This window comes from Magnolia sinica, chromosome 9, assembly GCF_029962835.1.
Source record: "Magnolia sinica isolate HGM2019 chromosome 9, MsV1, whole genome shotgun sequence".
In the NCBI taxonomy this organism is placed as follows: domain Eukaryota; kingdom Viridiplantae; phylum Streptophyta; class Magnoliopsida; order Magnoliales; family Magnoliaceae; genus Magnolia; species Magnolia sinica.
Window position 1 is genome coordinate 22,749,651 of NC_080581.1, and position 16,440 is coordinate 22,766,090.

The following is a 16,440-nucleotide window of genomic DNA, read 5'->3' on the forward strand; positions in this document are numbered from 1 at the left end:
CGCTAATTGTAATAGTGGTGCTAACCAAGCGCCGATAAATGGGTATGTCGGGAAAAGTATTGGCGGCACTAGGTGAGTTTTAGCGGCGCTTGTCTAAGCGCCAATAATTGTATTTTTTCCCGACGCGAATAAGCGCCGGTAAAGGTTGCTTCAAGCGCCGGTATAAGTGGTTTCTGAACACTTTTTCTCGTGAAAAAGCATCGTAAATTTTCTACACAAGCGCCGCTAAAGCTTTTGTATAGATTTGATAAGCCCGCATGCCAGTAATTTCTTTTATTATATATAATTCAATCGAAACCTGTATTTTTAAAATATTTGAAACATAAAAATGATGCCATACAAATAAAACTGAATATTAAACAAAATTTATATTACTAGACAATAAAAAATATATATAATATTTATTACAATACACATCTTCAATTTGATGAGTTGGCTAAAAAATATTAATGTTAATTGATAACTAATACAACAGATTTCCTTCACTTGAGGGTTATCTGGGGGGCTTATGCCATACAAATATCCTGTAATTTGAGTCCGAAGATTTGCTATACAAATAAACTTCTTCAAAATGTTCTTAGGCATGTGTGTGTGTAGCCTGTCTCCTATAATCAGGAATTACTCACATAAGTTCAGTTTCCAGAACCATGAAAGTTAAAAAGTGCATACAATGGAAAATAGCCATAATTATTTACCTTAATGTCCTCAGTGTTTACATAAATATGATTTGACTCTAAGATATAACTTCGTCGCTGAGATTGCTTACACACGCCAATCAGTTTTAGAACCAAATGCTGCTTGCTCATGGGGGCTTGTTGTGGTGACAATGAGTTCATCGCCGTGCACAATTGTTGTCCTTGTTGTGACTGCTATAAGTTGGCTTGCTTCTTTTGCCTGCGCATGAAGATTTGCTTAAAGATTAAGAAGCTTCTCAGCTTGATAGACTTTTATTAAACACATCACCTGCTTCTCAATCTCCGTAATCTATTGCCTCTGTTGTGAAGGTGGAGTTATCTCAGCCCCCAGTATTATATCACAAATTTCAGACTGTGTCAGTGCCGAGGTGTTTATATTATTCTTCTTGGCATAATCTGAGAGTATAAGATCTCTCAGAGCAACCTCAACCTGCATTGAAGGAGATATTAGCAACTCTCATATATGAACATTAAGGTAGCAATCACTAATTCTACTTCACAACGCATCATGGTATATGATTTCACACCCTGTAACAGCTATTGGGTCTATCAACACATGATAGACAATCGTATACTGCCCCATTGGGGTTAATTCCAATAGGGAGCTACAAGATTTGAAACAAGTAAATTTTCCTAAGTATGCATGTACACATTAGGGTATATGAGCATTCATGAATGTATGCATCTAACAGTCTACGTGCATTCAATACCATCTTTTTTTAATGTTCCAACCCTGTAAGGGGTGTGATCAATTTAATAGATAAGAAATACCTAGATGCGGCCATTCCTGGTAATTTTCCTCACATTTGAAGCACTTGAATTGAGAAACAAAACATTAGAATTAACAATTTGCTTGGGAGCAGGAGACAACAATACTTGCACTATTACAATGATTGCAGCCACAATTTGTTTCCAAGCAAATGGGATTAGTTTCCACTTTTCTTTTTCTTTTCTTTTTTAAGTTCTTGTTTAGCAAGCCATACTAACTACAAATTCAGCTTACTAAAGTCCATACAAAAAAGGAAGACTTAATTAACTAAATTTCTAAAAGTTTTAGAGGAAATGGATGGAGGTCATTAGTAGTAAAACAGTGGAAATCAGTAACAATTCCTTGATTTTTGGGAAATATAGCCTTCAATCCAACCAAAAAAAAAAGAAGCAAAGAAGTAAACATTTTTTGAGATTTCAGAAAATGAACAGTCATGTTGGATGCGGATATACTGTAATTAGAATGCTCTCCAACCAAAAAAGTAAGAGCCGCTAATAGCTTAACAACCAAAAAGTAAGAACACAATTAAAAGAAACTAAAAATCAATCAAAAGAAAGCAAAAAAGTAAACATTTTTTGAGATTTCACACCTTTGCTGCATGGGAAAATCCAGATTGATGAGCTAAATTTCTTGCTATCTCACAGAGATCACAAGCAGTGAGCTTCCATACCTGAAAAAGTATCACTCTTTAAGTGACCTGACCTTGGATGTTTGGAAAAAATAGCAGGAATTGAAATCAAATAAACCTGTGCAGCAAAACTATATTCCAGAAACAAGGAGTTGTTGCTCAATGGAGACATCGCCAATCCAATCTGAGAAATAAATGTAATAGATAAGCATTAATCACTTTCACAGAAAATGAGAATAGTAATTCAAATAACAGAACTATAAAATAGAGCTTATTAACATTTGTAGGATAATCACCTGTGCAAGCATATAACAAAATTGTAAGGTACTTGATAACAAAAATAAAAATATATATATAAGGACACACTGTCAGCAATTATGTGTTAGGGGATCTTTTCAAAAGTTCTACTTATCAAGACAATGCAAACAGAGAATGACAAAAACACAATGTCTAATTAATGCTTCTATTACTTACACTTCCTTTCCCTCCAAAGCCTTTTCTGATTTTGACTTTTAAAAGGCTTCTAGCTGTTCTAAATTCTCAAATTACAAGATTATCAGAAAAAACAGTCAAGGTAAATTACCAAAGAAAAAGAAAATAAAAAAGGAAAAAAGAAAAGATGAGAAAAGTTGTACAAATGGAGGTAAACAGGCATCTCATAGGGAGGTAAAGAGAAGAACGTGAACTATACAATGTTTGACTAGACTAAACAACATTTGTTTTGACAAGCAACCATACAGGCAGATTAATCTTCCTACAATCCAAGAGGTTCATCAAATGTGACTCATCTTGAATGAGCATATCCTAAATATCTCATCCATCATTGGAAGCAAAAAATAAAAATTAAAAAAAATATATCCATATGCTAGATAGTTTTTTTTTTTTTTCTTTTTTTTTTGGGTCATTGAATGTGAACCATTGGCTAAACCACCATTTCCATGTCACTAATTAGACTTCCAAAGCATCGTCTGTCAATGATGGGCCCAACAAATGAACTTTCTAGGTCACCATAAGGGCCCCACCCATATAGTTTCTTGGCCAAGCAAAAAAATGTTGTGTTCAATGGGGCATCATAATTCTTTTGGGTGTGAAACGATGTCTGGCTGAGGAATTCAAAAAAATAAAAATAAAATCCCATTTGAAAGCATTTTGAGTTAGCATTAAAATGATTCCTTGATAATGTGATCCCTCCATGATTCTAGGAAGTTATTGCCAAAGTATGGTGGGTACAAGAATACAATGGGATTATAGTTTTGAGGTTTTTAACTGGCCTTCTAATTTGTTTAGAATTTGGTTAGGTCTTATTTTTATTTTATGCAAAAGTAGAAAAATGTGAGGGATTGCTTAGGTGAATTTTTTTAATGACTACAATTAGATTATATGGATAGTTGGGATTTTTCCATACTTATACATGCTTGTAGAGCCTACTTTGATGATAGTCAAACATAGAATTAGGCTTCTTCTTTTTCTTTTTTTTCTATTCTTAAGAGAGATTCTCTTCCTTTTGGAAGAGTGAATCTCAATTCTTGGTTGTGATGCTTAAGCAAATTATTGGGGTGCTAATGCACATCATGGTATGGATCTGGCATAAAAAATAATAATAATAAAAATTATATGATCCAATGGTTTCTTCCAAATGTGGAAGTTCATTTGCCTGATGAATGTGATCATTGCACTGTTTTCAAATGTTTGTAGATGCACAACTAATAAATGGGTGGAGCTATCAAACCATGAAAATGCACATATGGGTCTGTAAAAAGATATTCAACATGCTTCAATACAAAGTTCATGCAGAAAGTCGAGTTTGTCTGACAGTGTCCTTGATCGTGCATGTGCATGATCGAAGATCAATGTTGTTTGATGTTGGCCACAATTGTAATGAAAGAGGAATCGTAATGCACAAAATTATATTGCTTCATGATAGTCGAAGGTTGGCCTGGATTTTGATTTTGAAAATTTGATTTTGCTAGCCTAGGCCCAACCCATTGCCAAGCTTTGTTAAAAGGAGAACATTACATAGGATAGATGCCATTCACATATGAAAACTATCTTAATATGCTTTAACCCAAAAATCACAAGCTACTTATTGAGAAGTCATGAATTACAAATAAAATCAATGTCAAACAGACTGCTGATCAGAAACTATCCTTAAGAGAAAAAGCAAATTGCCTAAAACAATGGAAGATCTACCATACCTCAATTCCAACATTATGCAAGGCTTTCACCATTTGTCAGAACTAGCATAGCGGCCCATTGGAGTAAAGAAATTTATGGTAGAATAACCCCATGAATTGATCTTGGAGATTATAGTGTTCCAGAAAAATCAGAAACAACAACAAATTTCTCAAATAAGCAAGAGGCCCTTTAGATTGTTTTCAGGTTTCCCTCAATCAAAAGTTCCTGAGTTTTTCACTAATGTGCTAAGACTGCTCAAAGGGAGAAAAAAAAAAAGGAAGAAGAAGAAGAAGATTCAACAAAACCAGTATACTTATTTAAGGCAACATCAGGCCATGTGATTTTGAGCCAACAACCATACAATGGTGTGTGCTAATTAGTGAATGAGTTGGATTCATGAATGAATGGCATTTCTAAATTATCATGCTTATGAAATTTGGTGATTAGAATTTCTCCAAGGCTATCTTCCTACAATGGGCCCACATACAAGTCTCCTATTCATATTCTCCGTTTAATAGAAGAGAGTGACTTTCCTGCAACCCTTGTAACAGGTCTCCTTTGCATTGCCCCGAGGGCGTGCAGAATGAGAATTGATTAATGATAAACAGTTCTCTAGATTTTTCTTTATGAATGGGTGAATATTATTAGGGGGGAAAAAGCCAATTTGACACAAGGCCCCATCTTTTGCCAATTTGTTCACCCATTCATTAGCAGACCATTATGTGGTTGACAACAGCAGTCAGTGATTCAGATAAGCCTTTTGCTTCTTAGATGGGTGACAACGTCCAGTGATTCAGTAAGTCTTTTGCTTCTTCTAAGATGTTATTGAGAAATGTTTATGCCAACAAAAGAAAATTGTTTTGTAAACATACATGAAAGAAAAAATTTCCTACAGGGAATTGTATTCACAGTCAGAATTGTCTAATCACCACCTTCATTTTCTTGAAAATTTTCTCAACAGGTCCTACTGACTCTACAATTGGCACATTTGTACATCTATTTCAACTTTTTAAAACAGTGGTTCACACTATAGATGAGTCATAGCTCATAACCAAAAAGAAAAAAGGAAAAAAAAAGAAAGAAAAATGAATGAATGAATGAATGAATGAAAAGAAAATTAAAGGATGACTATGACCACCAATTTATGGCCAACATATGAACAGTTAAATGAGAAGTACTCAATTGCTTATTAAGTTGGGAAATGACCCCCTGGGCATTTAAGAAACCTACGATTATTGGGGAAATTGCTTATTAAGCAACAAATTAAGTATTAACTCAAACATATTTAGTGCTTAATAAGTGATTTTTAAGGATCACAAGTGCTCATTTCTTCAATGACAAACGGGCCCTAAATATTTGAAATAGGTGCAAACCTGATTTCCGTAGACTCCTTTGTTCAGGTTATGAAAGTTACATTCTAAAATCCACTTGTAATACCTGGAAGGATGCGACCATAAATAGACACACTCCAAGTTAGCAAACATACTAAGTGCTATAAGTAGTCCCTTACAAGCTAAGGGCAGTGTGCTTACTGTTTCTGAAGGGGAGACATTTCAACCCGGAGGATGTGCTCAATTTTTGGAGGCAAAGACTTCTCCACATCCTTGATAACTCTTCGAAGAATGTGAGGCCTCAATTCCTTGTGAAGATTAGCGAGCTAAAGAAAAACCCAGTAAACTTCAACTACATATGGAAACAAAATATACCACATGGAACTGAGAGTGCAAGGTAAGTGATAAAACCTCAATGTCATTAAAGGAGCTTAGATTCTTGTATTTTTCAACAAAATCATCTCTATTCTTGAATTTCTCTGGATCAAGGAAATGTAATAGAGCCTTATTACATAGCAACAACAAAGAGGTCAGCTGACACAAATATTATTGCACACATTCAAGAAATCAAACTAGCACCAAGAAATGCACTAAACAGAAACATGACATATAATCTCTCCTTAAATAGCACTAGAAAAGTATTGCTCCAAATATAAGCACGAAATGTAGAAAACAAAATGACTTGCAATTTAAGCAATCACATGGGAATACAAAATATGGACAAGTCTGAAAAAAATAAAATAAAAAAATAAAAATAAAAATCAACCGAATCCAATAGGGAAAAAAAGCCTCAATAATAACAGAGCTTGAATCAATGATTGAACATAGATCCAAATGAGTAATGAATCATGCATGATAAACAGAAGTTGAGGAGCTTGCAATGGCTTCATACCATACAAATTGTTAATTGCTAAGTTCTATAGTCATTATAAATTGAAACAAAAAAAAAGCACTAGAAAAACCCAAACAAAATAGTGGCTCATCATCTCCTTCACCTTGTCTGCGAAGGTATCAGCTGTGAGGGCTCTAATAATAAAAACATTGAAAAAACCCTAATAATAAGTCCCAAAACAGAAAAACCTTAATCGAAAGCCTGACCTAAATGTCGATCCATAAGAAAAATCAAAACAAAAATCCATAATCAAAACCCTAATAATAATTAAAAAAAATCCCTACCAATCAGAACTGATGGTGGACGATTGCAGGTGGAGATGTGTTTGGTTGTTGATGATGAGGGATGGGCGGCCTCTTATGATGGTAGCGGCTTTCGATGGAGGTTGGGCGGCCGTGCATTGACACATCCAAAACACCTCAAAGACCCTAAACCTGCCCCAATCAAGCCCTAAACCCCCAAAACCCCGCAAAATCGAGTAAAAAACCGATGAATCCACAACCAAAATATAACAGAAGATGAAGAAAATCCCGACCTCGGACCTCATTCTCGAGGCAGTTGAGCTCGACCCTGACGGGGTCGAAGCCATGGAGGAGGTTGATAAGATCATCAATGTGCACGTGCGATTGAGGAACCCTTCCTACGGCCCTTGAAGGAATCAGACGGCAGCAGAATCAACGGTCGGGATACATCGCATGAGGAGGACGGGATGGCGAGGAGATGGAGTCGTGGCGCCTGCATTGCTGGTGCTTGAATCCACCATCAGAGATCTGATCTGGTTTCTATATGTTCATGAAAGATCAAAACCCTAGAAATTGAGAGAGAGAGAGAGAGAGAGAGAGAGAGAGAGAGAGAGAGAGAGAGAGAGTCGAGGCAGGTACTCGGGGGCTGGGAACGAAACAAGGGAGTAAGGTTTATATATATATATATATATACACACACACACACACACACACACACACACACACATAGTGAAATGCATGGGCACCGTTTTACAAAGGGCCGCTGAAAGATGCACCTAGAGTGCCGAGTAAGCACGTTTTTGTTGTAGTGTCTGTCTTACTGGAATGCACCCCTTCTAGTTTGGTACCAAAGTAGAAAGTATGTGCACAATCGGTGAGAGTGGGTGTAAATGGTGGATCACAAGTAGGAGATTCTGATACATTATATGGAGTTTTACAGCATGAGTTAGATATCCACTGTTTATTTGAACCATGTAGCAGTGTCGACATGCTAATAATGAATCATAAATACAATTGTGATTTGCTTGGCATTTTGGATAGTTGATTTCTATGCAGTCTGAGCCTACTGCATTGTATGTAATTTTGAAATTTTTATTCCTAAACAGATGCCATTAATGCAATAAATGGAACAATCACTACTTATGGACAGGTAAGCTGTAATTTGATAGAAATTACTTGAAATGATGCTTGCTCTGGTTGCCAACATTTTCTTTTAATTTTTCTGTCATTAACTATAGTTTTTCAGATTGTAAATGCATGAATTCATGACTGCAAACTTGCATGCACTATAGTACACATGTATGCAAGTGCGAAGATATATCCTTGAATTGCCTGTTCTGTTTGAGGCCAGGCTACAAAATATGCATCTAGTGAGCAATATGTAGCTTCCATATTCATATTGACAAAAAAGCAAAACTGATAGATGTTGTATTTTGTTTGTTTCGGCAAGTAATGTAAAGCTTTCATGTCATACTAACAAATTGTAACCTTCAAATAATGCATTTGGAACAGACTGGAGCTGGGAAGACATACAGCTTGGAGGTGAAGTGATTAAATTGTATTCATGAATGGGTTGTTTAATGAGTCATCCTAAAAAAAAAAGTTATTGGTGTATTTTGAACTATTTTGCTTTCAATTCAGATGATATCTGGTAACATCCTCATGTTGAAGCAAGGCCCAAGTATGTCAGAGTGTGATGGACAGAAAAAAGGAATACTTTCTCGAGTTATAAATGGGCTTTTTGACTAATAGATGTTTGAACTTGTAAAATAGATCTAATAACAACAGTGGGCCATTCGTGCTACCCAACGAGATAAGGGTTGTGTTTTGGTGTGGAAGGCACATACTTTCTAAGTGTCCACTTGTAAGCTTCAAATGTTTCATTTTTTTCCCAAGTTCTATGAATCCCTTTTGTCTTTTTGTACATGACTAAAAAGGAGAATTGCCGAGCTAAAATTGATTTCCTTGGGTCTGTTTAATTTGTGACCCGTTGTTCTGAGTTAAGTCTTGAGTTTGATACCTTGCTTTTCAAATGTTATACTAATTGTATTCATCTGCTTTGCATTTTGATTTGGAGATGTATTCCATTTACTTATTAATATTTATTGCATGCTTGTTCTAGAGTTGTACGTTGGGGTGGTTCTTGCCAGGCAGAGAAAAGGACACTTAGTGATTGGGAGCGGCACACTGGTTCCAAATGGAAAAATTGGAAGGTTATTGTTAAAGTGAAAAGTTCAATGCAACCACCGCAGCAATGGGTTTGTGCTTTAGTAGATCCCTTTATTTTTCTAATAATACTCATGCTTCCCTCATGGTTTTGAGATGACAATAATTCAACCTCCCATTTTTTGTTTCAAATCATCAAGATAATTATCTTGATGATCAGAAAAATGCAGTCTTCTTTCATAAATAAAAACTTTGTTTTAGTATCTTACCTTATAAATTTTAGTTAAAGTCCAATTATCTAAGAGCTGAAACAAGTAGGTCATTTTTGTGCAGGCCTCTTTTTTCTTCCTAGAGAGATTCTACTTTCGTATGCATTTGGATGCTTGATCTAATTTAATTGTTGAACATTCATTTATCACTACTTGATAATGCTCCCAAATCAGATCGTTGTAGCTGCTTGTCTATTTATTCCATTCAGAATTGTAATTAGCAGGTATTCTCCTATCCTTAAGTTAACAGCATGGTAAAATTAATCCAAATATTTCTGACATCCAGAGATTTATGCAAACCATGAGAGTAATTAAAGGAGCACTGATTGTAGCATCAAGCTTACAGATCATCGTGAGTTACAATACCAGCTTTGGGAAAAAATTTCACGGTACTCCATAGCAGCACCTCATTCACTGAGGTTAATTTCGACATAAGCATTAAGGACTACATATGTTTGGGACTGTTTTCTAAGTCTCAGAAGTTTCTTTCTTTTCTTTCTTGATTTTATTTTTTAATTTGTACATGGTTGACAATATATATATATCTTGTTTCTCTCATGGTTAATTTTGTGAAACCGATGACATCCACCTTCTGTATAATATTTTCTAATAGAAATACTACTGGGCTCCATTGTACTGCTAGTAGATGTGCATGGTGCAATGCTTTACCTCTTGGTTTAACTTGTCCTGCTAACAATTACACTATCCTTTCTTATCGTCTTCAGCTTCTATTTGAGGTTGATCTTTTGACTTGTATACTGAGTTTAAATTTATTTTTCATTTTTTGTTCGATAAACCCCAATGCAACAACACATGGATTGCAATTTTTCATATGCTGGTCCGAAGACTCAAGTGAGGCTGACAATTGAATCTAAAAATATGTAAGTAAATATCTCACATCTCTATACTTTACATGTTTTTATATACTTTTTCTCAAATAGAGTGGAATGACCTAATAACCATTATCAGGGCCCATAAAACCATCCAGGTAGAATGTGGGGCCCAAACCTTTGATTGGACAGATTGTGGGACCTAATCCTATGTTGTATCAAAATGCTCAAACGTGTTAATTTAAGACTTTGTAAAAAGACAATAATGATACTGTGGGAGATATAGTTCTACTGCAAATCCATCAAATTGTCCATGCACCATGCAGAATGTCTGTAACATTGTTTACTTCCCGATTTTACCCAGTATATTTGTTTATTAATTTGTAATTTATTGTGTGTGCCCGGACATCAATTTGTGGTCTGATTGGGTTACTTGCTAGTGTTGGCTTATGGAATTCTATAAATGTTTGGTCTTTGGCAGTGAAACCATTGGCTGCCTCTTTCACCTACCAAAAGGTCTCTTGCATCTCAAGTCTTTGCTCCTTTATTGACATGTGGATAGGTCATATGCACGATGATCTTGATCATGTAGTAAAGAAGAATGGCCTGCGACTCGTTTGCCCTCCTCGAAACCTTTGTACCAACAATGGTAGATGTAATCTTTCTTTCTTGTACCTTTTTCAATCTCATTTTTGCACGATGATCGTACTTACACCATCTCATTTTGCCAGCTCTAACTTTCATCAATATTGAATGTGCTGAAGCTTATTGCGTTAGAATTTTTATTTTTATTTTTTATTTTTTTATTTTTAAGTGCGATAAGTTATCGAAAAAAACTCAATGTGCATGTAATCTATCATTGGACACTTGATTTATTTGCACGTTGCCATTCTTTCATCAAAACTTGGATGTTTTTCTATGCTTTCCAATAGACATTCTAGAATTGAGTGCAAGTGTTCCACGATCCTCAACACCGAAAGAGATTATATTTATAGTTTTTCCATGGCGGCTTTGCAAATGATTATGGGTAGCCTGTTGAGGATTTTTCTTTTTAAGATTTTAGCAATTTTTACCTCAGAAGCATGGAATTACTATTATATTTTGGCATGTAATGATTCTTGAACTACTAGCTGCTCGAGGGAGATGCTATGACTTGAATTTCTTTTAGTTCATCATGGTTCTTGTTTTTGGCTGTGCATGTAAGACCCGTATCTTAGACCGTACCGTTCCGTATATATCCATGGTCCTCCCGGTCTAATTTCGGCAACCTGCAATCTGTAATTGACATTTGCGCGTGACCCTGAGTCGCATCCTTTCGATCTGAGTCGGCTTGACCCAAGACTTGTACCAGAGCGACCGCGCTATCACCGTGATTCCAATGCCACGTCTCACGCGCCGAAGCGATACCCGGGCTAGGAGATGTGGGCCCACGTTCAGTTCGAGGAAAACACTGCGCATTGCAATTTTCAAGAGAATCTCTACCCTAAACATCACATCAATCCATTAATCAAGTTTAAGTACACAACCTTACCTAGCCATCCCTTTTTCACTAACAAGGCATGACACCCATTCCTTTTTCACCCAAAAGTCAACATGCATTATGCTCCCTCATCCTATCACCCCATCCATCACCACTCCTCTCTCTCTCATTCTCTCTCTCCATTCTCCCAAGCAACCCCACCATGAGAGACGTCCAAGCTATCTCCTAGAGAGGGGAGCTTGGTGTGGCCCACCTCCCTATCTTCCATCTCCATCGTCCAATCACCATCATCCTCTATTAAAGTGGTAGCTGAGGAGCTTAGCGTGCCATTGATCCAAGAAGAAGCAAGTAAGGTGGGTGATCTAACTATCGATTTTGTTATTTGAGGGTCCACATATGGTGGGACCCATCTTGATGTATGCTTTGTATTTAGGGAGGGCCCATACTGGCGGGGTCCCTCCCCTTCTTACCTATCTCTCTCTCTCTCTCGCTGACTCTCTCTCTCTCTTGATGAGTGGCCCACCCGATGTTGAATGTGTTTTATCTTGTTGCTGCCCATTTTTGGGCAGATCCTGGGTGAAAAAAATATAAATATCAGTCTGATCCAACCCATGGTGGACCATCACATGGGACCCACTTGATGCGTGTATTGTATCCATGCCATCCGTCCCTGGCCAGATGTGGACCCACCTTGAATGTGTGAGTTATATCAACACCATCCAGAGCATCCAGACTCTGGACGGTGGCCTTTTTACATTCCATGTATATTATGTATATTATAATATAATATATTATATTATATGATATTATATTATATTATATTATATTATATTATATTATATTACATTATATATAAGTATATACAGCAAGAGAGAGAGGGAAGTGGGGTGGCCCATGTACGTGGGACCCACCTGACGAACTGCCTGGCTCCACACCGTCCATCCATTGATCTGGCGAGCTTGTCTTACGCCACACCATCCCTGATGGACTCCATCCATCCCAACCATTCATCCATCTGCCCCACCTTGATGTGTTGTTTAACCCACGCAATCCATCCAAATTTCGTGGGACCCACCTTTATCATGATGTCTACAATGTCCAGATGGATCTGGACGGTGAGTTTGGGTAACTCCCTGCCATTGTACAGAGGCATATAATATATAATATAATATTATATTATATATAATATATAATATATTAATAATACTGTTTAGGTGGGCCACGTGTGTGGGAACCCACCTTGTATATATGTATTTTTCCCACAATGTCCATGCCTTGAAAGAGGGGCCCACTTGATGTTTTTATTTCATCCACACCGTCCAGATGAACTGAACGGTGCTAGACAGGTTGCACGGTGCTGTAGTGGGCCACCTTGATGTATCTGTTAGTCCAGCCATCCATCTGTGTGGGACCCACCTTACACGTGGGTTTGGGATGGAAGCAGATTGGCAGGAATACCTCACACCAGCCATTAACTGCTGTTTAACGTCAGCAGCATGGGTTCCACATGAGGCAAGTGTTATACCTACACCGTCCATCGGCGCTGGTTGCACTTGATACCTGCGTGCCATTTACCACCGTCCAGCAAGGGACGGTGGGGCCCTGATATGATGTATGTGCCTTGTCCACGTGTCCAGCATCTGGACAGTGGACTACTTTGATATATGTATTGCATACGTACCATCCATCCGTTTTTCGTATGATGTGGGACCCATCCACACGTGTGACACGTGTGGGTGGGACCCCTCGATGTATGTGTGTTATATCCACACTGTACATCTGTTCCTGGTCAGTGGGCCCTACTAAGATGTATGTGTTTTACGTTGGCTGTCCACCTCTAGCCACGTGGAGATCCCTGCAGCTAGACGCTGCCCCATTTTCATAATAATAATAATAATAATAATAATAAAATATAATAAACAATATTATATTATACTATATCTAGTGGGGCCCACTACTAGGACAGAATGGCTAGTAAATTTGCCGGTGTGGGATGTCAGCAAATCCCATGGACACCGCCATGGTATATGTGATATTCTGCACCATCCATTGTCTGGACGGTGGACCCACCAGTGATGTATTTGTCTCATCCACACCGTCCAGACTGTCTGGACGGTGCTGGACAATGTTTGGATGGTGCTGTGGACCCCACTTTGATGTATGTCCCATATCCACACTGTCCACAATGTTTGGATGGTGTTGGTTTACGTGGATAATGTTTGGATGTTGTTGATTTACTTGGAAAATGTTTGGATAGTACTGATCATCGTTAGTGGGCCATGTGCCTCATGGAATGTTAGTGTACAGTGATACACATGTTATACCTACAACTATTGAAATGATTTTGGTGTGGTCCTAGTCCACTTGAGGCCCATTGGTGCAACCCATCCATGAGGCCCATATGATGTGGCCCATTTGATGCATGTTGGGGCTCATCTGCTTGTATTCGAGGCCCATGGGTGAGGCCCAATGTGATGTATTCGAGGACCATAGGCAAGGCCTGATGTAATGTATTGATGGCCCATGTGATGGGGCCCACCCGTTGTGTGTTAAGGCCCATGAGTTGTAGCCCATTATGATGTATTTTCGGCCCATTAGTGCGGCCCATTGATGTGGCCCGCTTGTTGTATACGATGCCCATTGGTGCGGCCCAATGATGCGACCCACTGTGGTGTGTCTGTTATCCAGGCTGCTCTTTGGCTGGGCCGCTGGTAAGCCCAACTGTGATGAGTAGGCTCACTTGCTGTATGTGTAGGGCTCACATGTTGTGTATTTAAGGCCCATGATCAGGGTCCACCTGTGTATATGAGGTCCATTGGTGTGGCCCATTAATGTGGCTCACCTGTTGTATTTGAGGTCCACTGTGACGTGTATTAGGACCATGTGATACGGCCCACAGTGATGTGTATGTAGCCCTTATATGAGGTCCATTGCGATGTATATTAGGCCTTTGTGTGAGGCCACAGGCCCACTTTATATTTGGCTCTATGTGGGCCACTCCTTGGAGCAATGTTAGTTAAATGTCCACATTGATAGGCAATGATGGTTGAAGGTCCTCACTATGACCTTCACTTTGGCCCTTTTTTAGGCAAATTTTGATTGTCGTGACTAATTTGTCGATTCTGATTATCGATCGACCCAATTGTCGTGATCGATTTGCCGATTCTAATTATCGATTGATCTCGATTGTTGTGACTGATTTGCCAATTCTGATTATCGATCGATCCTGATTGTCGTAACCGATTTGTCGATTCTGATTATCGATCGACCCGATTGTCGTGATCGATTTGCCGATTCTAATTATCGATTGATCCCGATTGTTGTGACCGATTTTTCGATTCTGATTATCGATCGATCCCGATTGTCGTGACCGATTTGTCGATTCTGATTATTGATCAACCCGATTGTCATGACCGATTTGCCGATTCTAATTATCAATTGATCCGATTGTTGTGACTGATTTGCCGATTCTGATTATCGATCAATCCGATTGTCATGACCGATTTGTCGACTCTGATTATCAATCGATCCCAATTGTCGTGACCGATTTGTTGATTCAGATTATCGATCGACTCGATTGTCGTGACCGATTTGCCGATTCTGATTATCGATCGATCCGATTGTCGTGACCGATTTGCCAATTCTGATTATTGATCGATCCGATTGTCATGACCGCTTTATCGATTTTGATTATCTATCGAACCGATTGTCGTGGCCGATTTGTCGATTCTGATTATCGATCAATCCGATTGTCGTGACCGATTTTCCAACTCTGATTATTGATTGATCCGATTGTCGTGACTGATTTGCCGATTCTAATTATCGATCAATCCGATTGTCGTGACCGATTTGCCGATTTTGATTATCGATCGATCCGATTGTAGTGACTGATTTACTGACTCTGATTATCAATCGATCCCGATTGTTGTGACCGATTTGTCGACTCTGATTATCGATTGATCCCGTTTGTCATGACCGATTTACCGACACTAATTATCGATCAATCCCGATTATCGTGATCGATTTGCCGACTCTGATTATCGATCCATCTCAATTATCGTAACCGATTTGTTGACTCGGATTATCGATCGATCCCGATTATCGTGACCGATTTGGACTCTGATTATCGATCGATCCTGATTGTCGTCACCGATTTGCCAATTCGGATTATCGATCGATCCGATTGTCGTGACCGATTTGCCAATTTTGATTATCGATCGATCCGATTGTCGTGACCAATTTGTCAGGACCTATATGGAGTATATGCAACTCGTAGTTGAGGCCCATTGTGATATATGTGTATTAAGCTCTTGAGTGAGGCCCATGGTGTTGTATATTTAGCCCTTGTGTGAGATCATGGGCCCACTATATGTTAGGGTCTACGAGGGCCATTCCTCGGGAGCAATGTTGGTTAAATATCCACATTATCGAGGTCGATTGTCGATGCCGGTTATTGATACCAATTATGAGTATGTAACAGGATAGCATCATAATACATGTCACACGCATCATCTGCATGTTTGTTATGAGATGTGGTTGATCTTTACATACGTCATTGAGTATGTTGTTATGAAACTCCTTGATAGTCGAATGTTATCTCATATGAGCGCACAGTATGCGCATGATTGATGTATGACTGGATTGTATGACTCATGCATCTTGCATTGTGTGCCCTAGCAACATCAGGGTCGTAGCCTCCACAGGCATATTGTGGATGGTCAGACGGGACACTGAAAATTTGTTCTAGCATCGGGCTGCCATAAATGGCCCTGGCTGAAAATTCCTAAACTCTCTTGGTACCAGAGGACGCCCCAATGTCGAGACCAAGTGGATACATGAGCGCCCGAGTGCCGAACACCAGGAGGCCGCGTCTCCCACTATGTCATGGTCGGTTGAGAGGGGTTGTGGCCTTACCCGCCCGAGTGTAGGGGGCAATGCTAGGCTGAGTTTGACCAGCTCGTGA

General features: G+C 38.6%; 1 protein-coding gene across 3 annotated transcripts; it reads right to left on the minus strand.

The window, feature by feature from the left end:
- Positions 1-695: 695 nt before the first annotated feature.
- Positions 696-7,352, minus strand: LOC131254726 (uncharacterized). 3 transcript variants are annotated; one of them, XM_058255437.1, is made up of 8 exons: positions 7,026-7,352; positions 6,775-6,924; positions 6,010-6,102; positions 5,800-5,924; positions 5,641-5,704; positions 2,211-2,276; positions 2,054-2,134; positions 696-894 (listed from the first exon to the last, which is right to left on the minus strand). In XM_058255437.1, the coding sequence occupies exons 4-8, from the start codon at positions 5,817-5,819 to the stop codon at positions 763-765; spliced, it is 363 nt and encodes a 120-aa protein (XP_058111420.1). In that variant the 5' UTR covers positions 5,820-5,924; positions 6,010-6,102; positions 6,775-6,924; positions 7,026-7,352; the 3' UTR covers positions 696-762. The 3 variants fall into 3 exon arrangements, with proteins under 3 accessions (XP_058111420.1, XP_058111421.1, XP_058111419.1); XM_058255438.1 differs by lacking the exon at positions 7,026-7,352 and having other exon boundaries at positions 6,010-6,077; positions 6,775-7,012; XM_058255436.1 differs by lacking the exon at positions 7,026-7,352 and having other exon boundaries at positions 6,775-7,012.
- Between the last annotated feature and the right edge of the window lie 9,088 nt (positions 7,353-16,440).

Coding starts and splice junctions, on each gene's coding strand:
- LOC131254726 (XM_058255437.1), bottom strand. CDS start 5,819: ATGTCTCCCCTTCAGAAACA. Junction 2,135..2,210: donor AATATAGTTTTGCTGCACAG/GTTTATTTGATT, acceptor ATACTTTTTCAG/GTATGGAAGCTCACTGCTTG. Junction 895..2,053: donor GATTTTCCCATGCAGCAAAG/GTGTGAAATCTC, acceptor CTTCATGCGCAG/GCAAAAGAAGCAAGCCAACT.